A 24,522-nucleotide genomic window follows, 5' to 3' on the forward strand; every position below is an offset into this window, starting at 1 on the left:
CATTATTAAAAAAAAAACAAAACAAAAACAAAAAAAAAAACACCATAAAGCATATCTACACTAGGCTATCTGATAGCAGCTGTGGCTTTCAGAGGCCGCCTGCACAAAAGTGACACTCTTCATCCTTTTGGAACATGGCATTAGACCATCCCCCTTCCCTCTCCCTGAGACGGTGTAAATCTGCCACAAAGCCAGAGGCGTTCAGTGTGTTGCTGCACCTATGATCCATGAAACCTCTTGGAATACTGTGGCAAGGGATTATGCAGTTCTGCATGTCGATATAGTTAGGTGAGACAAAGGGGAAACTGGGAGGTCACCATTCTGAGCTGTCCTTGTTTTTGCAGGCTAAAAAATTACGTTCACAGGCTTTTCTGAGGTAAAGTCTCTCAAGTCCTTTGCTGTGTAACGCTTAAGCTGTATCTTCTTTTTATTTTTATAAAGAACGTAGAGTCGTCTTATAGAACTGTAAGGCGGAGTTCAAGGAGTTGTTCTTGTCATCAGAAGCCTGAGGTGGAAATACAGCCTTGCATTGTACATTTTATACATATTATATTTAAGAGAGAATTTTCACAGCTGTAGGATATGAGATGGCAAACGGGTTTTACAGGTGACTGCATGCGGGCGCGAAGCCGACACATTTGCAGAAGTTGCTTATTACAAATATAATCCAGGCCGTGAATAGCTTCTGTACCAGACAAAGGCTGAGTCAAGGCACAGACACCTGCAGGAGGAAGAGCAAAAGAAGAAACCTCTTTACCGTGTGATTGCTTCAAAGTTTATGCTGCCGTTTTTCCTCAACCTGCAGGGCCTGCTGCTTTGCTGATGGATTGGGTTTAAGTGGATCGTTGTTTTGCCATAGGTTTAACAAGTAAGCGTTGGTGGACGGGTCGAAGGTGGGCATTTAATTTCAAGGGCTAAACTGAGCAGAAAATCCATGAGACAACAGACAACACCATAGCGCTAAGGTCCAGACTAAAACATACTCGCTATTGGATCGTGGTTAGGGCTTCAGCCTTAGGGTTATATATCCAGCATATCATCAACTGTAAGGCCCTGGGGAAGAGAATGTCCAGTTTTGGGTTTTTTTTAGGTTCTGGAATGAAAAAAAAGTTGTGTTAATACCATTCAAGCAGAGAATTTTCTGGCAAGAGGACTCGCTTCACCTCCTCCTTTTGAGAGAGGGAGAAGCAGCTGCCATTTGAAGTCTGGCAAGAAAGAACAAAGCACGTGAAGTTCGTGACATGATGCTGAGCAGGGGCTCCGTCTTCTCTTTTTTCTAGATTTGGGTAGCACACTAGTTTCTCTAATCATTTGCAAGTGCTCAGATTCATCTGCCCACATCTGAGCAGGTCCCCTCAGGCTCTCTTCCTAGTCAAAGGAGGGAACAGGCATGGCTGCAGATGGGTTTCTCTCTTCCCGACGTATGCAATCGAAAGAGTTCAAATTGGCCTGTTCTGTATAGGAGGAAAGCCAGGATGAGCGATAAAGGAAAGCTGGGATGAATGATAATCTCTGTTGGGGATTTTTACATCAGCAACATCTGAAGTTAGGTGAGATGAAGTCTGCACAAGAGATTGGGTATTGTTCCAGGAAAAAAAGAGCTTCCTTTTACTTTCGTTATTAACAAGAGCAATTTGTATAAAAGGCATTTTGCCCTCCATTATAGCTGGATTGTGTGCAGGGACCCTAGATTTCAGTGGCAGTGCCCTCCTGCAGCCCTCAGCCTGATGTAGCTAACAATAAGCATCTTCTTCCGTGCATGACATCTCCCAGGGAAGCAGAGAGAGGTGTCATATCACAGACTTCTAGGCCTCGTTTTTATATAATTAACTGGTTTGCCACCTGAAATGTTGTAATTAAGCTTTCATGTGTAAAGCAGGAGCATATGCCACTGTCAAAAGAATGTGAATGAGACAAGTCAGGCATTTCATGTTAATTCAACTTTACTGTGATTAACTTTTTTCCACTCGTTAGTGGTGACCATACGCACAAACTACCGGTGGTGACTATTGCTTGCAAAGAAACTTGACAGATTTCTTGGTCAGGTTATGTACTGCGCCATGCACTAACAACCTGACATATGTTAAAGACAGGAGTTAGTCCTGTCCAGCATGACTGATCTCAGTGATACAGAGCAGATTTCACTCGGAGATTTCTTACTCCTAGTTGGTAACGTACATCTGAGTTAGTGTTGGGTGGACAGAAGATATGTGCTAACATACTTTGTTTTTATGAGAATGCTAGAACTGTGTCAGAGTGTGAATTTCAAGTTCACAAAGTATCTGACCCTAATAGTACTCTACGAGGGGTCATGGCATGGGCTGAGGCATTGGCCCATGGTCACCCATACTAAATAATTGTTAAACTGTCCCTGACACAACATGCTAATGGACAGTTTGTGGGGCGACACAACAGGCAGCATGGAAATGATGTGTTCTGGGATGTGGCCTTCAAAACTGCTCGCCCATTGCTTTGTCCCTCTGTTTGTTCAGGCACTAACTGGAATGCTGGCTTGTAGACCATGTGTCTTCTCTTGAAGGACATGGACCTGTTGGAGCAGGTCTAGAGGAGGGCCACGAAGATGATCAGAGGGCTGGAGCATCTCTTCTATGAGGACAGGCTGAGACAATAGGGGTTGTTCAGCCTGGAGAAGAGAAGGCTCCGGGGAGACTTTATAGCAACCTTCCAGTACCCAAGGGGGGCCTACAGGAAAGATGGAGAGGGACATTTTACAAGGGCATGTAGTGATAGGACAAAGGGTAATGGCTTCAAACTGAAAGAAGGTAGATTTAGATTAGGCATTAGGAAGAAATTTTTCACTATGAGGGTGGTGAGGCACTGGAACATGTTGCCCAGGGAAGCTGTGGATGCCCCATCCCTGGAAGTGTTCAAGGCCAGGCTGGATGGGGCTTTGAGCAACTTGGTCTAGTGGGAGGTGTCCCTGCCCAGGGCAGGGGGGTTGGAACTAGATGATCTTTAAGGTCCCTTCCAACATAAGCCATTTTATGATTCTATGACTTAATGGCTGATTTAAGGAAAATGAGACCTGTAGACAAGGCCCATCCCTGACTCTTGCTCAACATCCTTTTCCTTCTTTGAGAAACCAGTGTGATGGCAACACATAACTGTTACTTACGTGAAACATGATTGCAGGATCATTTTTGCTGGTTAAAATTTCAGGCAGGAATTCAACTCGCCTCTTCAGCATCACATTTATTGGGCTGGCAACTAGAAAATGATAATTATACTCACAAACTGCACAGATTGGAGCTGGAAGCAATGAGACAATAAAGCCCCACAATACCAGCTGTATAGCTGCCTCCAGGCTAGAGCCGCACTTTGAGTCATCCCATTTAGGAGCTGTCTCCAGCAGTCACTGAAGTCAACAGGAGCCTTTGATTTCTTCTCAGTGGGTACTGGATCAGATTGCTATAGTGTCCTTTTAAAGTCTAAGAACAAGGGGGCAAAAGGCAAGTTTAGTGAGCTACATTGTATGGATAAAATAATACCACTTTAAGAAGAACCATTGCCTTTGGAAGAACATTAAATCTGCAGGGGGATAAGAGTTCAGGGCACTGCAATTACTACATAATAGTAAAATCTCATCAGCGAGCAAGGACAAAGCTGATTTCTGGGGTAATGCTTGAAGTGCAGGATGGGCAAGATTTGTAAAAAAAAAATAAAAAAATTAGAATTAAACCCATAACAGTTAACAGTGCAGTTTGTGTGCAAGGTGCTTGAAGTTAAAAAGGTATTACACACTCGTCTAAAACTTTACAGTGATATGAGATGCATCTGCTGTATACATGGACAATTTTTATTTTGTGGTGGTGACCTGTGCAACACGCCAATCATTTGGCAAGAAATTGCCCAAAAGTTCAGCTAGATGCATTGGTTAGTTTAGAGCATTACCCATTCCTTTCTCAAGGCCAGTCACAGAGGGGTCAGGTTGTTCTGCCAGGAAAATGTCCTAAGAGGAATATTTTATTTTACCTTTGTCAGCACGTTGGAGAGGATTTTACTCGAGTCACCTTTGTATATTTTATTCATTAGGGCATGATCCTGAAAGGCTACAGTAACCCTCTGCTCGGAATGATTTTGTGCAGTCTGAGGATGATGAGTACTTGCGAGGACATGCAGGGGACCTCATAAGATTAGGTCCTTATTTTGGCCACCTCTGTTCATATATTGGACTTCTGTTCTGAGCTGAAAAATGGGACAGGTTAATTCTTCGAGACAAGGTGCTGAAACTGTGCACCGAAAGCATCCGAGTAAAAGGTACAGGATGAAGACTAGATCTTCTTGGGTTTATCTAATTAAAAGCAATTCTAATTTTATTTTAATATAGATTTGTGTATTTAGTATTAGAGATATTGGAGAGGAAAAGGGAAGAAATGATCCCGCACAGCCTTTCTCAGGAAGGGCTTCATTTGTTCTTGCCTGCTGCTTTTGATGCTCTACCTAGGTGCTGTTCAGTTAAAACTGGTTTTTAGTTTGTGGAAAGATTTACTGTAGCGCAGCCCTTCTGAGAAAAATAAAAACTTCTCATCTCTTTTCAGGGATTTGGTTATCAAGGAATAGAAAATTGTATTCTGGAGCTAAAGTTAATGAGAGCTCATTCTGTCCCGCATGGACCAGAGTGCCCCATGTTCCCCGCAGAGGGGACAGGGAGGAAGGTCTTCTCCCTCGTCATCCTCAGGCTTCAGCAGTTAATCTGTCGTGTGGGTTTGCAGGTTGGAACCTGTTACACCTCAAGTGAAAAAAAAAATCTGTTTCTACTTCTGTTACTCTTCCCTCTAGCTCTCCACAATGCCAGTAGATTCAAGGGTAGGTGTGAAGACAGGACTCCTTTTACCTCACCGTGATGCTGCAGCACGAAACGGCGAGGTGCCACCAACTATGCGGCGGGATCATATTTTTTTCTGTCGAAGCATTTTTAATGCAGTGCCCAGGCACCTTGGAGATGAATCCATCATAATCAATTCCACTTTTAAAGGGGTGGAAAGCTCTTATTCCATTTTTCACTTCAACCCCCATTTTGTGGTTCCTCTACCTCAGTGGTTGTCTTCCAGGAGCAATGTTGATGGGTTGTGCTCCAAGATTCATTACTGAAGAAGTTGTGCGCAGAATTGATGGGTCTGGCATTATACCGCCAAGGTGACTTGTTTGACTGGACTGCTTTGCTTTCCTATCCATTAGCAGAAAGTACTAATCATTAGTAAAAACTCCGATCAACAGACTGCATAATTGCCATTTCTGTCTTACTGGAAAGATTCTTGTTGCACTGCATGTTTTCAAGTATGTGCAACAACCTTCACATTAAAATGCCACAAATTAACCAGAGCTTTTTTACAAGAGCCTTTTTTTTTTTTTTTTTCACTAACAGTTATAGACTGCAAAGTTTATGTGGTTTGCTTTGGACTGAAAATTTCAATTAGAGGCTGAACTATATGTAACGAGGAAGCCTAAATAATTGAGAATTAAAACTCCTTCTGAATGTGTAGCTTGCATGGAGCCATCAGGCTTGGAGAATTGATGTAACAGCCGTCTTCAGGAGGCATCAGGAATATGCGCACGTTCTGCTGCCATTTTGACACCTGAATATTTTAGAAGACAAGTCTTTTTTTATTATTCTTAATGTGTGGCTTTAGAAGCGTGGGGGTTTTTGTTGTGATCCCACAATTTGAGCCTGCATTTCCTGTCCGTGGCCCTCGTGGCTTTCTCCACAGCCTGAAACACTCGGAGGGCAGATTGCCGTCTGCGCTACCTTCTCTGCGTCGGCTGCCGTAGTGACCGAGAGAGGTATGACCATTTCGTGGACTTCTCTCTTGCCTCGTGCTCTTCCTTTAGCCATCAGAGCAAATGGAAGCAGGACTGACACTTGGATTTAAGACAAAAATATTCTCAGGTTTTATGGGGGCTTATATTTATCTCTGTCAGACTTTTCCTTCCCTTTATTCATTCGAGGGCTTTGAGAACTAGCAGCCCAACAGCATTGCTATTCTGAGGATATTCTGATATATGTCTTCAAATAGACAAGACACCTGTGGCCATACCAACTCTGGATCACCCACCATCATTTCCTTCATGACCTTTAAAGATGTCAGATGAGACTGAGGGGGTTTTTTCCCCCCAGTTGCTTCATTCTGCACTAGATGCAATTTCAGGTCCCAGAAGTGAAATCAGGCAGCACATTCATCACCTCCGCTTCCCAGTCTCTGCACTTCTGTCTTTCCATAGTTTATTTTTCTGGCTAATATAACACAGATTTAAACACAGGGGTATATTACCTTCTCAAAATGCATAGAACTCTGGTACCAGCAGTGTAACAAGCTCATTTAGATGAAAGGAACTGTTTTCTCTTGGTGGAGTGAAATACCTTATCTGCCTCTGTTTGCGTTACGTTCAAGTGTTAACACCTCCTACAGTATATATAGGACTGACGTTGCACGCAAGCCACCTGCCCCGTGTGTTTTTGGTATGTTGTCAGAAAATATTTCCCTTAATAATTCGTCGGTGAATGCCGTTGCATGGATCACAAACAGAAAAAGCTGCATTACTGAAATAAAAGTCGAGAGGCGTTTAAAATGTACTCGGCCAACGTATGAAACTTAATGGCTATCCCTGCAACTGGGAGGGAGAGAAAAATCGTGCCTGGGCCACCTCTTCTTTATTCTTCCCTGGTGTCACAGAGCGACCAGAATGCTTTATCGGCGTGGTGTGCCAGTGGGGTGTACAGCCCCGATCCGACCGCGCTTCAGGTGAAACACACAGCAGTGCAATGCAGAAAGCCTGTTTGGAAAGGAAGAAAATTTTCTTGCTTCCCGTGGCAAAATAATTTCAAACAAATTGATTAAGCAGTGCCATAGTTAATTTAATAGCAGAAGGTAATTTTACAATTTCTTACGTATAGGAATTGTGTTGGCATAAAATTAGACTGAAAAACTGATAAAATCTGCAATTCACCTCCTCCTTTTTATTTCACAAACTAGACAAACAGTTCCTCAAACTTTCAAGTGAAGTTATTTTTCTGCTGCAGTTCAGTTGTGTAAAACCCACACACCACATTAAAAAAAAAAACCACAAAAAACCAACCAACCAGAAAATGGTAGAGTAACGCTTTATTTTGTTCTGGAGAAAACAACATTGTCACGTAATTGCTTTTTTCTGAGCTCTTTCACTTGACCCTGGTTGCTTATTATAATGTTTTAGGTGCCATAGCTTAGGGTTTATCGACCCCTGCTTGTTGCCCATTTGTTTTATAGTTGCCGAGTATTGTAAGGCTTGGAAAGATTAGTGTAAAAATTATAATTTGGTCCTGTTCATTAGAAATGGATGTGGGAAAAAGCGTTAGCAGCAAATGTCGTCTTTTTTCAGCTTTTATTATAAAAGCCTAAAGGGCTGCAGTACCTCGAGCCGCTCGGCGTTAACTCGTTCAGTTCTGGAAACCGTGACTTTGGCTGGGCCGAGGTTTGGTTGTATGAGGTAAAACAAGGAAAATTGTGTTGGAGGAAAGCTGTTTGTAACAACTGCAGCCGAGATTATTTTTTTTCCTAACGTGTGGTCCTTCAGTCTCCTAAGCAGTAGCGTTGCCATAATTAATGGGGAACCAATAAGTAACTACAATTTTTTCAGGTTGCTGGTCCTTTAACAACGCGCCAGCTCCAGAGGAGTGTCACATCTCCTGGCAGCCGCCGCCTCCTGCTGCCGTTGTACTATTTTCTAATAAAATTGCTACCACCATTTTTCCTTCTGGGTTTACACAGACTAGTACGTTACCTACGGTCCACCAGCCAGGTGCCAAGCTCGGCGGCATGCAGCCGGAAGAGACTGATCCCAAACATCCATACCTTGATAAGGTCAAAACATTAGAATATTGCAGAGGAATTCAGACCGCCGCCATGAATAATACGGTGTAGGTATAAAGTAAAAAATGTTGCAGTAATCAAAATTTTTTTACTGAGTGAAATGAGAAGTCATGCAAAATGAATGTGAAGAATTGAAAAGGCGCGCTAGACCTTTACAGCCGTACTGGTAAGAGAAGCCACGGGTGTTTGTGCCTTCTGCCCGCTGCTCAGGCCCAGCAGCCGTGGAATGTACCTCGCAAGATAACTTCAAGTGCTTTTATCTGAACGGTCACGTTTGAAGAAATCGGGAAGCTCTTTTTTATAAGGATTTAACTTTCAGGTGTGAATTACAGAGCGAGAGGGTTTTGCACGCTACATGAAACCTTCTTCAATATCTAGCACAAGTGGCATATAGCTCAGTCCCCCAGCTGAAGGAATAGACTCGATACTTACTAAAAATGGCTTACTAGCCATTAACTACCACACACCATTAAAGGCCTGCCCCAAGTATTTTTTAGACTGAATTAACTTTAAATTTTAAATGGAATAAATGAAGTAATTTTTAAACTTAATTAAAGCAATTTAGAAGCTGAATTTCGTGCTTTAATAAAACCAGAAAAGCGTAGAAATAGAATACAGGCATAATACTTTCAAAGTTATTTTTACCTGAGCTCATTAGGCCATACAAGCATTTTTTGCTATCAAAAAATGTCCTGTGTATTTGTTTGCTTCTAAGGGAAGGTGAAGAAAGTTGAAATGTAGAAAGAGAATTTACTGTGTACTTCAACAAGACTGCGTACTTGAACTCTGAATACAGCAAATTATGAAGGTACAAAGAAATACTGAAGAGGAAAAAAATTACATACTGTATTTACATGGATTCTAAGAAGTTGTACAGCCTTTTTTACTCTCCTAGTTATACAAAAGAGACTGTGAATTAACTTGATGGCTGCTTGAAAGGATTAATTCAGAAACACAGTATCTTAGAAAAGACTAGGAATACATTTCTAAAAGCTCCTCAAACCGTAAGAAAAAGTAGCTCAAGATCTATAATTTTAGATGTAAATATTTATTTTTAAATCAGAAGATGCTAGGCTGCTAGTCGCATTTTGTTCACTGAGAATTTCAGTAGGTAAGATAGTTTTGTAACTTTTCTCTGCTTGATAAACTACACAGTAGTGTCCTGAACCGTCAGTTTTGGGTTGCGGACTATTACCCACTAACTCAAATGAACAAGTTTACTGTGTTCAGGAAAATAAATTTGTACTTCCACCTTCACTTGGTAGGTCATCCCGCTCGTATTCCAGACGCAGTTCCCTACTCCTGCCCCTTTTATTTTAACACATCCTCAGCAACTGAAGACACCCGGTGAATGGTTAGTTTTATTTTTTTTCCTTCAACATACATTTTCTTTGTGTTTGAAACACCGTTTTATTTAGTCAAGCATAACGTACTTTGCAGATAGTAATTTTTACTGCACCCTGTAAACAGGAGTAGTAAGTCTTAACAGTGGAGGTGCAGAAGTCCTTAGTGGGACAACTAGTAGCAGCTGTATTTCTAGTTAGCCACTAACGATGCATTAAGCCCCAATCCTGTGGTTACTCTATGCAATTTCAAATTACCAAAGGCGGCCCTGTGTGACAGCTTTGCATGTTGTTTGCAAGAAGAGCTGAGGAAATGACTGTCCGATAGGCTTTATCTGTATCTTTCCCTGACTTCTGTTTATGGCTCTTATTTTTTTTCAGCTAAGGCGGGAAATGTAATTAGAGTGTGTAATGACAGTTACAACAGCCCTAGAAACATGAGATTGACTCCCATGACGGCTGAAAAGCCCTCCGTGCAGTATGTATAAACAGGCCCAGTTTCCGAGTTCTAATTAACTTTATTAATGTTTAGTGCAGGAAGTACGAAGGCAACTTAAACAAGGATATAAAAAGCACTGGAGCATTGAAACACTGGTTTCATGTAACTGACTCTTATTGAAAGACATATTTTTCAGCATTTTGTAAAGAAAAACATAGTAATTTAGAAGAAAGAGATTAGATACCTAATACACTCTTATAATAAGGAAGCTTTAAATAACGGAGCAAAGATACTAATAGTAGCTTCCTGGTTGGTAACATAGGTAGTCATTCTTTATGATGTGCAATTAATAAATACGATAGCAAACACCTAACACTGTACAATGACAGTGAGATAACAGAGATGCAATTATGTGCAAGATTCCTATTGTGCCAGCAAATAAGACTTTACGGGCTACTGGAAAATGAGTTTGTGAAAAACCAATTGCAAAAATCTTTTCCATTACATGTTCCTTTTATAGAAACATATTTAACTCACATGTGAAAAGATAAAAAATTACACTGGTAAGTAACTGTGGAGACATTTTCCCCCACTGTGGACACAATTGCAAAACCTTGCAATCATAGAAATTGTATATATTATTTTGATACAATAATCATAACTAAGCTTAATATAACTAAGCAGCAATATATTAATCACACATAAAGTATATTATTTGCATAGATTTTTTGCTTACTGTCCATGGATTTCCATTTTGTAAATACATATATAATTCAGCAAGCTTTGGTGCTCTCTGATGAACATGGCTGATTTATACGATACATATTTCCTATTATTGTAATTGCAAAGGATGCTATAATAATACTTTTTAGGTGTTAAAATCTCTTAAGTATAGCAATTGCAGTAGAAAATATAAGAATACCCTTTCCGCTATTTACTGACCCTTATTCCCAGGCATGATGATTTAGCAATATTTAAAAGACACTCCTATTTTGAGAAGGTCTCAAAGCGTGTGGTCAGCTGTTTGTCCACTAAAAGGATTATGCCGTGGAATCAATGTAGTATCTGTTTCTTCTGGTATTTTTTGTATGCTCAGTAGGTAAAAACATGTAACAAAAATCATCTTGCAGTCATGCAAAACTATAGTATCATTTTGTACAGTCTTGCAAACAGTTTAGAAATAGAGTATTCATCTATAGAGAAGTTGGGAACTCAGAAGTATGTAATGTCAATAATAGAAAATTAGTGGTGTATCTTTAAAGATGTAGGCTATTAGAGTTTGGTTTTAAGCTTTGATTTAATCCTTTACATGATTATTCTATAGTGCTCGCAGTCTTGCCAGGAGAGCTTCTACTTCTGGAATGGCTTCTCCCTTAGAGGGAGACCCGATACGATCTATTTTCTTTTCTTTGTTGCCTTCTCCATGACAGGCTTCCTTTCTCCCAAGAGCCTTGTTCCACGCCGTAGAAGAACTTGTTTCCACATCATAAGTAACTTCTTTGGTGACTGGGCATCTTGTCAAGTTTGAACTGATACTGTGGTGCGAACACGACTTCTCTAGTTGTCCTTTCTGGTTCTCTGCAGAAGATAAAACAAATAAACCTTGTTTTACTATTAAAGTACTCAGTTTCAATATTTTGTAATACAAAAAGACCTCTTGATCAGACAAAATTTTACATGCAGATGATGTACTAGAAGGAGTAATGATTACCAAGGAGGCAAGACAAAAAATATTATCACTTCAAAGGCAGTAGGCTTGGTCCCTTGGAAGTGATACAGACGTTACATGACTTCATTAGATTAGCATCCATATTTCCTACAAAATCACACATAGAACCTGACAGCATCCTGACTCCTTTCTTACTGGAGTCAAAGAGAAAAGAGAGTACTCAGCACTTTCCAGTGTCTTCCAAAGTTTTATCTGGGTAATTACATTTTCTACTTATTTTTTAAATTGTTCAAATTTTAAAATGTATTTAAAAATCTATTTCGATTTAATTATCCATCGTCATAATTTTTCTTTCCTTTGTGATCTTTTAGGCAGCTAAGTAATTTTCAGAATTTGCATAACCTGCTCCTTTTTGCTGAACATCACTGGCATTGACTGTCACAAGAAGTTCCACTTGACTTCCAAGAGCTTTGCTGGATTAATGTGTATTAATAGACAGATTTCTTTTTTTGTCCCCACCCCCCCCTCCCCCACCCCCTGCAGCCGAGTGACTGTTCTCAAAACCAGCATATCAGGCGGGCCCTCTCATAGATCTCAAACTTTTTAAAAACAGGCATACTCAATATTCATGTAACCTTGAGCGAGGCTTGAAAATGGCTTCAACAAACTTGACATGACATTTAAAGTTTTTTGGTTATTCGCTGAAAGATGTTCCATCATCCCAATAGTAATGACTTTGGAGCACAGGCAGTCACTCATGACAGTGTGTTTTATGTGAGTGCTGAAAATTCCTACCGAAAACAGCTTGTACATTAAAAGGCAGCTGCTGAAGATATTTACTGCACTGTCATTCCCTGACCAGGGGCTCTTGGTGATGGATGAGGATTTTACACACTTTCTTGGACAATCTCAGCAAATTTTCTAAGTACGATCACCTTTTGGCAAGCGGAGGAAAATAAATACCTTCTTCCTATCATTTTCTAAATCAGATAAACAATCCTTAATTGAAAATTGATAACAGGCGAATTTTGCACTTAGGTGAAAAATCTAATTTCTATTTTATACTATGGAAAATAATTTGACCCTGAAGATGCAGCAGCACTCATCTCAAGTTTTCCTGAATCACAGAAGGCCAAAGACTGGGTACGAACACATCTTTATAATTACATATAATAAACCCATTATATTTAATTAAAACATCCCTGGTATGTACGCTTTTAAATATCCCATTCTATTTAAATGTTTATATTTATTGATTCTGAACATGTATTTGCAGGCTGATAAAAGCATGCTACCTATATCAATATACAAAATACTAGCTGCACCATTGCCCTTTTTGTTCACATTCAGTTTAGGGGTAGTGGGAAAAATATTGGGTGTTTTGAAAATCAATACTTTTTTTTTAAGTAGAAAAAAGCATGTTGTCATATAATCAGAGATTAAGTATAGGTGTTGGACTTTAAAAAAGGCAAAAATAAATTAGGCAATGAAAGTAAGCTTCCCAAGTGTACCAACATCCAAATATTAACTACTTTGCAGTTTAGTGGATTCTTCACCCCAAAATACTCAGGCATGAGGAATTAATTAGGTATGATGAACTAGACTGAATAACAGAGGTGGTGAACACTTATGAACTGAGGCCTCAAAGTAAAAATCCAGCAATACTTTCCCCAGTTTCTCATAGTGTGCAAGGGGCAGAATAAGGTGCCTTAGAGTGAGATTTAGAACAGTAAAGAGTCTAAGCAGGGAACTGCTGCAAGTTAGCTATCAAGAAGGAGCAGATGTTGGGGTCTAACTAAACTCTTGTCCCGCTTTGAAACTCAGGTAACTGATTTAGCCTTGCAGAAAGGTGTGTCCCATAACTTGCTGCCTACAATCTGGAACTGTTGCGTGGGAATAGTGACCAAGTAAAGCTGACTACAGCTGTGTCTTTTTTCCCCCCTGAAAAGAGCAGCAATCACGTTGATATTTGTGACTTTCGAGGCACAGACTAATAAGTGGAGCGTTCAACTTGAAGGACCAGAGTCCTTCCCTTCAGTCTGAGGGGTCCTGCAACAATGGGAAAAGAGATTAGGAAAGTGGCTTAATCACTGGCCAGTTTAAGTGAGTAGTCCTTGTTTCACCAGTTGTAACTCCTGTGCAGTGAAGATGCCACGATTCACCAGAAAAACCACAAAGTGTCATGTTCTTAATACATAAATGCTTTACTCTAGCGAATAATTGCACTTCCTAAGTAATGAGAACACTTTGGTGTCAGCCATGTACAAAAAATACTGAGCAGCTAGTGTCAGCTAAAAATAAAAAAAAAATATTCGAACACACATATTTTATCTAAACCCAGTTTTATCATCTCAAAGTTGCTGTTTCAGCTGCTTCCTAAACCAGGCAGCATCTTCACCCTGTGTGTTCTTTCAGTCAAGGAGGAACGTCTCCATATAGCATTGCTGTGCCTAAGTGGATGTCCAGTATGAGTAGATATGTCGGTGGGCAGTTCCCTGTTTAGTAAACCGGCTGTTGTGAATCCCACCCGGAAACACCAAACTTTGCTCAGCCTGGTTCAGAAAGCACACATATTACTCACAGTCCTAGATTTTACTTAATTAAATATGCACCTAAAGAATTAACTGCTGTAACACTTGAGAAATATATGCTGCTGGTGGCATTCTTCTTATCAGAGTGAAAGATCACAGTTTAAAATTAGTTAGGTACTAGCACGGTAAAAAGGAGAAAGTCTCACTAATTCCTTAGAAATATTAATGACTACCCTGCCAATTTTTTTTTTTTTTTCATAAAGCAGGAATTAATTTGTGTTAACCTCAAACTCTTCAACACCCTGCACTGCTTCGCACGCTGATTCAAAGCTTGGATGCGTTGGTGATTTGGCACCCCACCCATGCCACAGTCACGTCTTTGGACCGTTACCACAATTCTCTCGAATCCTATGCCATAGTAACAAAACTGAAGAAGTGCATTTTCAACCCATAACTGTTGAGGTAGGTGATTTAACAAAGCCAGTGCACCTTGCATACAAATTAAAAACTGTTATAAGCAGTTTTAAACCGGTTATAAGCGGGAATTGGATCTGTTCCTGAAGACATTATTGATATGGCTGCCTGCAACAGCAAGGACATGGCTCAGTGACACTGGCCACCGTTTTAATCCTATGTCTCTAGAACAAGGGTACCCACAGAAAATCCACAACCATACACATACGAACAGCTTTTTCTACACTACTTTGAACCATTACATCATGGACGTACATAAATTTGGTTAGCGCTTTTGGCAGCAAACTATATTTGAAAGAAATTGCAGAACAAAATAAATATATTTACACACTTACACACCTTGGATCAAATACACTTTTAAAGAATTGAATACAATAAAGTCATAGAAGGCTAGAAGAAAACTATAATGGAAAGCCACTTCTACATGAAGTCTTGTAAAGAAGAAAGCTTACATTTCTGCAGATGCACTATTTGTCCACCTACTGTAGCAAGGTGTACCTTCCGGCAGTAGCAAGACAAAAAGAAATCAGACATTAAAAATCACTGGAGAAAGACAGAACTTACTAATTTGCTGTATATATTGGAAGTAGTGGAGATAAATTTCTAATGCTTGGTCACTTTTTGCAATCAAAAACTGCCATTCACCTGTATCATAACAATCATTACACAGATGAAAAAAAAGCAAAAATTTTGAATTCACGTTTAAGTTTTCTAAACGCGGGGGCGAGAAGACATTTACCCATAATAGTTTTGACTTCCCTGCTACTGATGCTTCCAGGCACGGTTTAGGCAGAGATTGCTTGGCACACTACTAAAGTCTCAGTGTCCGGATTCCAGGACGGTTAAATCTTTTTCTTGCCCTTGTTCAGTATCTAACTCTTGTGGGTCCTTCAGACCTATTAAAATTCCGTTTTCACAGATATGAATTTCCTGAACATTGCTGTTAATCAAAAACATTTCAAAATCATATTCACATAACCTAGAGCCAAATAGCTACTATCATCTAGACACAAGTCTTTTAAAATTACTTTGATTAACAGCAATGCTCAGGAAATTCAGTTGACAGAAAATTGTGCTTAATAGCTTTCCACAGTTTAAACAGTGCCCTAGCATAGAATAACTTATAATTATATGCTTATAATCTATTAAAGGCTACATTCTTTATATTCAGAAAAAGGAAATTGCGCACTAGCATGTGAACAGAAAAAAATCAGCGGTATGAGACCTTCCTGCTGTGAACCTGGGGAAGCAAAATATGATCAGTTGGAGATTTTTAAATCCTGCATAATATTATTATGTATTACCTTTAACAGAGAACAAAAATGACTGCAAGAGACTCACTAAAGTAGACATACAGATTTTTTTTAAAATTACTAATAAATATTTTTTTAAAAAGGACTTTGAAAAGCTTTATTTCATTGCATAGTTTCCTCATAAAAGTCTTGATACTAAGGACATATTGAGTTTCTATGTAAATACTTGTATACCGATTGAAAAATAAAGTTGCAAATACAATAAGGAGAACTGCATTACATGGCATTATATGCTTGTATTACAGTCATACATCTCAATGTGGAGCATGACAAAATTGTAACATAAGAAAGAACAATTGCAGTTACAACCTCATTACATCTTTTACCAAGTTAACAGTGAAAAATGCTCAAAACCCCAGTGGAATATTTCCAATCTCTCTGGCTTGTGCTCCATGCGCGACATCGTATTCCTGAAGCAGTGTCTATGCTAAGAATTTTCTTAAGCCCACGCATACTCACCAAGCTTACCACCAATGCAAATTATTTTTATATTGTGAGTGATGACTTGCCTGTGATAGAAGATATTATGAGGGCACGCCCCCACGCCAAATGGTTTTGGCTTGGTAAAAGTTAACAGCCCTATCCATAATCCTCATCACTGCCTCCCCAGTGGAGTGGCAAAGTTTGCCTCTGGTTCCCTGCACCCAACGTATGGAACTGAAAATCAGGGAAAAGCCACCACACCATGTTGGTGCTGCGCTCACGTCGCTCCCCAGCACAAGAGCAGGGCAAAGAGCACGTGCTTGTGACAGCAGTGCAATGCGCTGATTCTGGAAGCAGCTGTGCAGCATTCCGACAAGCGGGAATGCTCGCAGCAATCCAGCCTCCGTTTAGAAATCCTGTCCATCTTCCACAAATTACACTGACCACACCATTGAGCATGTCCCGATGCGACCTTGCCATGTGTGTTTAGACCATGGTCACATACCATGGACCTTGTGAGGATACCAGTGTACATCCTCATATGCGCCCCCATCTGAATAAACAGAAGCCCTTGAGAAGTTGGTCTGGAGATGTTCCTAAAGGGTTCTTTTGCCAATACCAAAATATAAAGCATCGCCAGTGCTTTGCTGAAAAAATAATGAAAAGAGTGAAACAGTTTCTAAGCATGAACTACTTTTTCTGATGTAAACCAGACAATACTGGTTTATGTTTCAGCTGGTTGAGACTGACTTAGACACAGTTGTATTTTGAAAGGCTGAATACGACCACAGCTGGCAGGCGTTTTGAGGACCTCTGTTTTTAAGTTCAGGACAAGGAGGAGGTTCTGAATTCCCACTTCAGCTGTGTCTAGCTTCAACTCTAAATCTGTATTGGATGTAGGTAGCAAAGCAATGGTAGCAAGGGGTCTGCAGGGGTGGCCTCTATGAGGAGAGGTCAGGGGTTGCCCCGTGCTGGACACAGTTCCAGATGGCTCCAAAGGACCCACCACAGGGCACGGCTGAGCCCATCATCCCCTTGTGCCATTCGTTCACTCACTGATGGGACTGAGCATCACCTGCGGTGATAACAAGGGGGCAAAAGAGTGGTCTGGAGTGAAGCCAAGTCTGAGAAAGCAGGAGGAGTGTATTTTCCCTAAGTGTTTTGATGTGTATTTTCCCTAAGTGTTTTGATGCTTTTTTTGGTTTTGTTTCCCAATACCCAAATCAGTAGTTTTTTATATATATGTGTATATATATATAAATGGGCAATAAATTAATTTTCCCCAAGTTGAGACTGTTTTGCTCTTGACAGTAACTGGTAAGTTACTGTCTTTATCTTGACGCATGAGCATTCCTGCTCCTGTTTTTCCTATTCCCCTCCCCAACCCACCAAAGGGGGGACGGAATGAGCAGCTGGGTGGGAGTTCGGCTGCCACCTGAGGCCAACACACTAGAATAGCTTAGAGATGCGAGGATTCCATCTGTCTTTTAGCATTCCCTATTTTAATTTTCCAATTAAAAAAACCCACCAATTCTGAAAGTTGTCATTTTGAACTTCAAGATTACAAACTCTTGGCTTTTTACTATCAAAAACGTCAACAGGAAAATTGCTAATTCTTGTTTTCCTCTCAAATAACAAATGAGGTTCTTCTTTCCTGCACTGACCCCTCCATTTGTATTAGAGTTTAGCATACTGGACAGTTGCAAGCCCTGATTTTTTTCAGGCACCCATCTTTCCTTAATGTCTTTTATACAGCCCAAAGTTGGCCCTCTGAAATCCATTCCCAGACCCTGGCATTACTGTTGGAACATCACGACACCTTATTATCTTTCTTAAAAGCCTGTCTGACCAACCAAAAGCAAAATTTAGACATAATATGAAAGACTGCTATAGCTAGAAGGTCCATGTCTATTACATAACATCACTCATAAAAAATGGCATAGCTCCTTGGTGGATAGTATAATGGAAAATACTTAAAATACTTTTTAGTGCCACTTTTTATTAGTTTCATATTTTTCAACAATTTCTATGACTGACAAGGGTAGGATTGGAGAATATCCCTGAAATGTTAAAGGAGTGATATGTGTTGTTACGACTTTTTTCAGTTATACCCTGCAGCCCCAGCCCTAACACCTAAAGGAGCGGTAGCTGTACTTGAATGATCTTTGCTTGATAAGTAATTTCTTACACCCTAGTATTTCATGCTAAATGCTCACAACTTGACTAATCTAAAGCAGACAATAATTAATGAGGCATGGAAAAGCGTTACTGATTTTTGAAACGTTTAAAAAAATATTGTCATGCACATTTCATTTAATAGTTGCTGCTGTTCTTGAGTGTTGTGTTAAAAATGTGCAAAACACAAGGAATAAACAATCAGTAAGCTCAATTTAGATGAGACAAAGTCTTCAGAAACAGTGAATATAGGTTTTTTTTGTTCATTTCAAAGGCAAGAAGAGAGTATGTCAGCACTAAGTAAGGCTAGAATAGAGAAGTTATAGAAACTAAATTTCAAAGAAAATCAATTACAAACTGTGAGCAAACTAATTTGTTATGAGAGGAACTACACTGGACCAGCTCCCTTTTACTTGCCCCTAAAGCAAAGCCTTTAAAGATTCTTTTAATCTCTTGCATACCTACATCTTCTCGAAGACTACCGTAAGCTCCTGTTGATCATTCATTCTTGTTCCTATCTTTTCCAAATGTACTTTGCATTTGCATTGAGTTGGGACAAATTTCTCTGTTCAAACTAATATATTCTCACCTTTAATATGGCAATGACTTTTGTTACAAGAAATGCATCTTTAAGTTACTGGGATTTAAATGAAAGTCTTGAGTGCCTGTCATGGTGAAAAGAGAACCAAAGTGTGGATCAGAATACTGAGAGAAATCATCCAAGGTTTTTATGTGAGAGGAGAAACCTGTGAAGGTGTCTGACGGTTAATTCAGACTTAGGAGTTTGGCATCCTCCCTGTTTTACTCAGAATTAGAGTGGATCTCCCGTGTCTTCTCACACATCTTTCCCCGGATGAAGGCACATTTGGGAGTTCCTAGGAAACTACAAAATGGTAACTTCCAAAATAGAAACTTACTTTGTGGTCATTATTGATTTTTGGAGCACATGGTTTGAATCATTCTTAAAAAACTAAATGTGTAAGTCCCTTAATTTCAAAATGGATAAATAACTTGACATAATTTTAGTATTAATAAATAATAAAATAATCTTCTTAATTATGTTAGGATGAAGGGTGTAAAAAGATAAATCTTGATCTACATGGATACCAAGTGGCAGTGGGTCTTCGGGCAGTGGCCAGAAATGTTATGCAGCCTAGGTATTTATGGGATTTCTCCCAAGGTACAAATAGGATAAACATCAGCTTTTTCTCTTCTTTAAGTCAGGAAATGATCAGGAAATTACAATTAACGTGGTTTGTTACTTGTTTTTTTTATACTTTGTTCACAAGTATATTGTAGCTTGCCATTTCAAATCCTCTTTAGAGTTAACAGGGAGTGAAAAATGATGACTGTATAAGTTAGTGATCTGTGACAAGATACATAGAGGTCCATAGTCTAAAGCTATCCTCCGTTCAGCTGACGATAATTTATGTAGATCCCACATACTAAACTGCCACTGCTGCCTTTGAGCAGGAGACACATTTAGTCTCCAAACCTGTCTGCGTAGCATCTACCTATAGATGAATACTGCTTTCAAGGTACACTTTGATAAAGAATTTCAGGGATATGCATAAAGACTGCTGCCATCAAAGGAAAGCCACTGGCAGCTGCAATGGATAATAAGTAATATGTTGGTGAAAATAATCAAAATGGAAAAGAAACACACAGTTTGAAGAAAAAAACCCAACACAGTAGGAAGCCTCCTACCTCTGGAAAATAAACCCCCCAACAAATCCAAACAACAGAGTAAGTCTTAAAGACTGACTTGATATTTATGAGATTCTACTCACTGCGGTTGTAAATAAAACTTGTTTCTGTCAAGTATTTACTATTTAGCATAAATATTTTTTAAAAACCCTATATAACTATGTCTAGTAATTGCCTCAAGAGTCTAACACTGAATTATGTCTTATCCACTATTCTTGATATTAAGTGTTTGCAAGTTATTCCCTAACTATTCTAGTAACTGCTACAAAACCATACAATTTGTATTACCTATTTTTAGCCCAAACTTCCATTCCCAGGTTTATATCTGCAATCAGAGTATATTGGTAGGTTGCATTGCCTGAAGGTAGAGCACGAATATTTTGTAATGTCAGATCAAACCAATGGGAAAAATTGTCTTTCCCTCATCACCTGTTGCACTTCTCTCCTTAGGCATCAATCTGCGTCTAAGGGAAAGGGGGATCTACAGAGTCCTGCAAATGTTTTTGGGAGCAGAATAAAGATGAAAGGCTAGAGCTGAAAGTAAATTAGGTGGGTGTTAGTTTTAACAATTGAGTAGAAACGTAATTTTCCCACATTCCTGTAACAGGTACCGGAGCAATGTCCTGGGGCAGTTCTTGCCCTCACAGATCACAGTCACTGTCACAGCGGGCTGTCATTCACTATTATCCGAAAGATTGCAAGAATACCATACAGCTCTCAGGCGCCTCTCATTTTAAAACGTTTTTAAAACAAGTCTCTGAGGGAATTAGAGCAGCAGAGAGTGCTGCATGCTGTTGTTGCTATGACAGGTAAGAATGTAGTGATTTACTAACCTGGAACAGTATTTATGAGAACTCCAAATCCTAAGTAGATCGAAAAAAGATTTACACAACATTGATGTCAGCTTAAAGATATCTGTCCTTCTTTATAGCATGGGTGCTTCTCAACGGGACAGAAGCAGACCTGATTGAGAAGTTTAACCTCTGTAAACTAACATCCAAGACTGCTTTCATGAATACGCTGTAGATGGGACGAAGCCGAATCATCTTAGTTCATGTAACTTTATTTGTTCAAGTATTATTATTATTATGGTTTTTTCTTTCCTCTGACAAAGCTCTGCAGAAAACAGTGAAAAGCATGCTATCTAGTAGGCTGAAACTGTGTAGCAGGAAATAGTACATTTTCAAGAAGATACTCACACAAAACTAAATACTGGGAAATAAAGGCAGAGGAAAAGTGATTCATCTTCCTCTTGCTCTGCAAGATTGCATATATATTCCTTTGACAATTCTTCTCTCTCTCTTTATATGAAGCTCTAATTAATGCTATGTGCTTTCACTTAATTATTTCCTCTCTTTGGGATGGACTGTAATTGGGCTTTGCTCATGTGTGGAGAGAGATGGGATATAAAAAAATTGTTTCTACTCCTCACATGACCCAGCCATACGTGTATTTGACATCAACAACTGTACTTTGCAAGTGTGACAAATTGCTTTGAAAAGGAACCAGGATTTCAACGGAGTCTAAAACAGGAATTCTTTTTTAAAGACGGCTATTACTGACTCTTCCAAATATCACTGAATTATCATATGAGACAAATTTGAGACACATTGTCACGGGTAATTAATCCAGTCATTGTGAATTCCAAATGCCGTGTTTAACATTATTAATGGTATGCATTTTTTCACGTGACTAACATATTTACTGCCCTATATTCTAACAGTTAAGGCTCTTAGCAGCCACTTTGGTATGTAAAAAACATCAGAAGCCAACTGTAGCATTTCCAGTTTCCTCTTTTCCTAATCAGTTGCATGCAATTACCGTTTAGCGATAACCAGCTAACAGAAGTTAATCTTGCTATCTAAGAGAGGATTTTTTTAATTTCAAGAAATCTAAGACACAACGCATCTTTGCACTTAACAGAAGAAACCTCTCTCTCACTTACAGAGGAACTTAGAAAATTTTAAGTAGAATATGAAAAAAATAAGACTGTAAAAATGAACCCTTTACCCTCACTGTGAAATGAAGGCAGAAGGCAGTAAGACCCCCCGAGCCACTGAAACAAAGGATTTTTACACATAGACTTGGTTTTCCTTTGTCTATTCTGATTTACGTAGCAGCCTTGCAAATGTGTTTAGCTTAAAAGGTGATATTATAAAAAAGTTGGTTAGAGATCATCATTAATTATGCAAAAGAAGCCAAACCGAATTTAATCAGAAAAAGCAGACTCCAAACAGGAAAATCTTCTTTTTTTTTTTTTTTTTTTTTTTTTTTTTTTTTGACAGAGACGGTTAAGAAAACATTTATGGTAATGCCAGAGCATCTGCTGATTACAGTCAAAGCTGCAGGAAGCCAACATTAAATCAGTGAACCATCTTGACAGCTTCTGGGTACTCGAGTTTAATTCTAATAATAATTTGCTGTGAAATTTATCCAAATCTGAAAATTAGCCAGAAAATGTTTACAAAGGATACAGGTAAGAGTAAATACAGCAGATACAAAATTGATTTGTGTCTGAAAAAACATACCTAAAATAGATGTTTGGCATCCAGACATTTCAGAGCTGCATGTAAACTGGTAAACCTCTAAAAAAGACTAAGTGCTTTAAGAACAGAATATAATTTTATCATTCATTTCCTATTGATTGTGACCTATCACTTTTTTTTTTTTGTTTAGAATTGTTAGCATGCTTGCTTGTTTAATATAAACACAGATTAGCCGTTTGAAGAAGGCCTGCATCATTTAAAATCAATTTTTAATTCTTGACACCTGAGGATTCTACACGGAACAATATACTTCATTGTAAAGCTTTAATTGATGCATCTATGTGCTGCAGAGGATGATTACTTGAATAATAAGAGACGTGTGATCTGGTTGCTAAGCAAATGTGAGTAAGAGAAAAAGCCCAAGAAACGACGTAACAATGAATCAAGGTGTGATGACAGGATAATTATTCTATGAACTGTCATGTTGAGGGACTCGCAGAACATTGACCTGCACACGATCACACAGCAGAAGATTGCCTGAGGGGTAATTAAAATAATAATATACAAGTCCAGTCAGTCACAAAGAGAAAAATATATGCTTAACTTCTTTCTCTGTAGCACGCATGGTCAAATGCATTCTCATGTTAAATGTAAATGTTTGAACAGTGCAAGAATTCTGAGGACAACAGATTACAGCAGAGAAGTTTATCTGAACTAGCGTTAAAGCTTTTCCTTCTTCTGTTACTCTGGCCATTCATCTAAATATTATTCATACTATGACACAATTAAAGCATTAAAAAACCTGTGAACTGACTTTCTGAAGGAAGCGGAAAAAAATGTAATCCTTTCGAAACATGTTTAAGTTTGTAACATAATACGTTAAAAAAGAATTACCATTGTGGTGGGTTGACCCTGGCCAAGAGCTATCCGGCCGCTTGGTCACTCCCCTTTTCCATGGGGTGAGTTAAAAATAGAAGGAAGGTGAGAAGACTTGTGGATAGAGATAATGACAATTTAATACACATAGCAACAGCTGTGTGTGCTAGCAAAGCAAAATAAGGAGTTCATTCACTATTTTCCATTGGCAGGCAGATGTCCAGACACCTCCTGGATAGCAGGGCCTCAGCTGCTTGGGAAGACAAACGCCATAACCATGAACATTTCCCCTTTCTCCTCTGTTCTCTCAGTTTCTACCACTGAGCATAACAACACACGGTATGGAGCATCGGTTTGGGTGAGCTGTGCTGGTTATGTCTCCTCCCAACCCCTTGCCCGCCCCCAGCCTCCTTGTTGTGTGTGTTTTGGGGATGGAGGGAAAGACAGCCTTGCCGCTGTGCAAGCACTGCTCAGCAACAGCCAAAACACTGGCGTGAAATCACCACTGTTTTAGTCACTAATACAAAGCACAGCACCCTGTGGGCTGCCATGAAGAAAGTGAACTCCATACCATGCGCACCCAGTAAGACTGCAGATATTCTAACAACTCTGTACTTAGTTGCCATTGTACATCTAAATTTGATGAAAGCTTCTCCCAAGACAGTGTTAAGACTTTCAAGGCAGACTTTAACATGAGTGTTAAAGGAGAAGAGAAGGCTCCAAAGAGACCTTATAGCAGCCTTCCAGTACCTAAAGGGGGCCTACAGGAAGGATGGGGAGGGACTCTTTATCAGAGAGTGTTACGATAGGACACGGGGTAATATCCTCAAATTGGAAGAGGGGAGATTTAGATTGGATATCAGGACAAAATTCTTTACTGTAAGTCTAGTGAGGCACTGGAACAGGTTTCCCAGGGAAGCTGTCGATGCCCCATCCCTGGAGGTGTTCAAGGCCAGGCTGGATGAGGCTTTGAGTAACCTGGTCTAGTGGGAGGTGTCCCTGCCCACGGCAGGGGGGTTGGAACTAGATGACCTTTAAGGTCCCTTCCAACCCGAACCATTCTGTGATTCTGTGATGATTCCATTTCTCTCTCTTAAGGCTTTTGTTCAGTTGTTTACTGTATCAGTTCATATTGACATACACCCCTCTACAAGCTTCAAGCACATACCCCATGATCACGTCCCAGCATTGTATTCTGCGTGTCCTCCTCACACGTAG

General features: G+C 39.5%; 1 protein-coding gene across 1 annotated transcript in view; it reads right to left on the reverse strand.

Annotated features, from left to right (window-relative positions):
• Window positions 1–9,282: 9,282 nt before the first annotated feature.
• The window catches only part of DIAPH3 (diaphanous related formin 3), a 245,282-nt gene continuing 230,042 nt past the window's right edge, over window positions 9,283–24,522 (reverse strand). Inside the window, exon 28 of the mRNA XM_054208736.1 lies at window positions 9,283–11,228. Within this exon, the coding sequence (XP_054064711.1) occupies window positions 10,969–11,228 (260 nt within the window). The 3' untranslated portion in view covers window positions 9,283–10,968. The remainder of the gene's footprint in view (window positions 11,229–24,522) is intronic.

This window comes from Rissa tridactyla, chromosome 1 (assembly GCF_028500815.1).
Source record: "Rissa tridactyla isolate bRisTri1 chromosome 1, bRisTri1.patW.cur.20221130, whole genome shotgun sequence".
Lineage (NCBI taxonomy): Eukaryota > Metazoa > Chordata > Aves > Charadriiformes > Laridae > Rissa > Rissa tridactyla.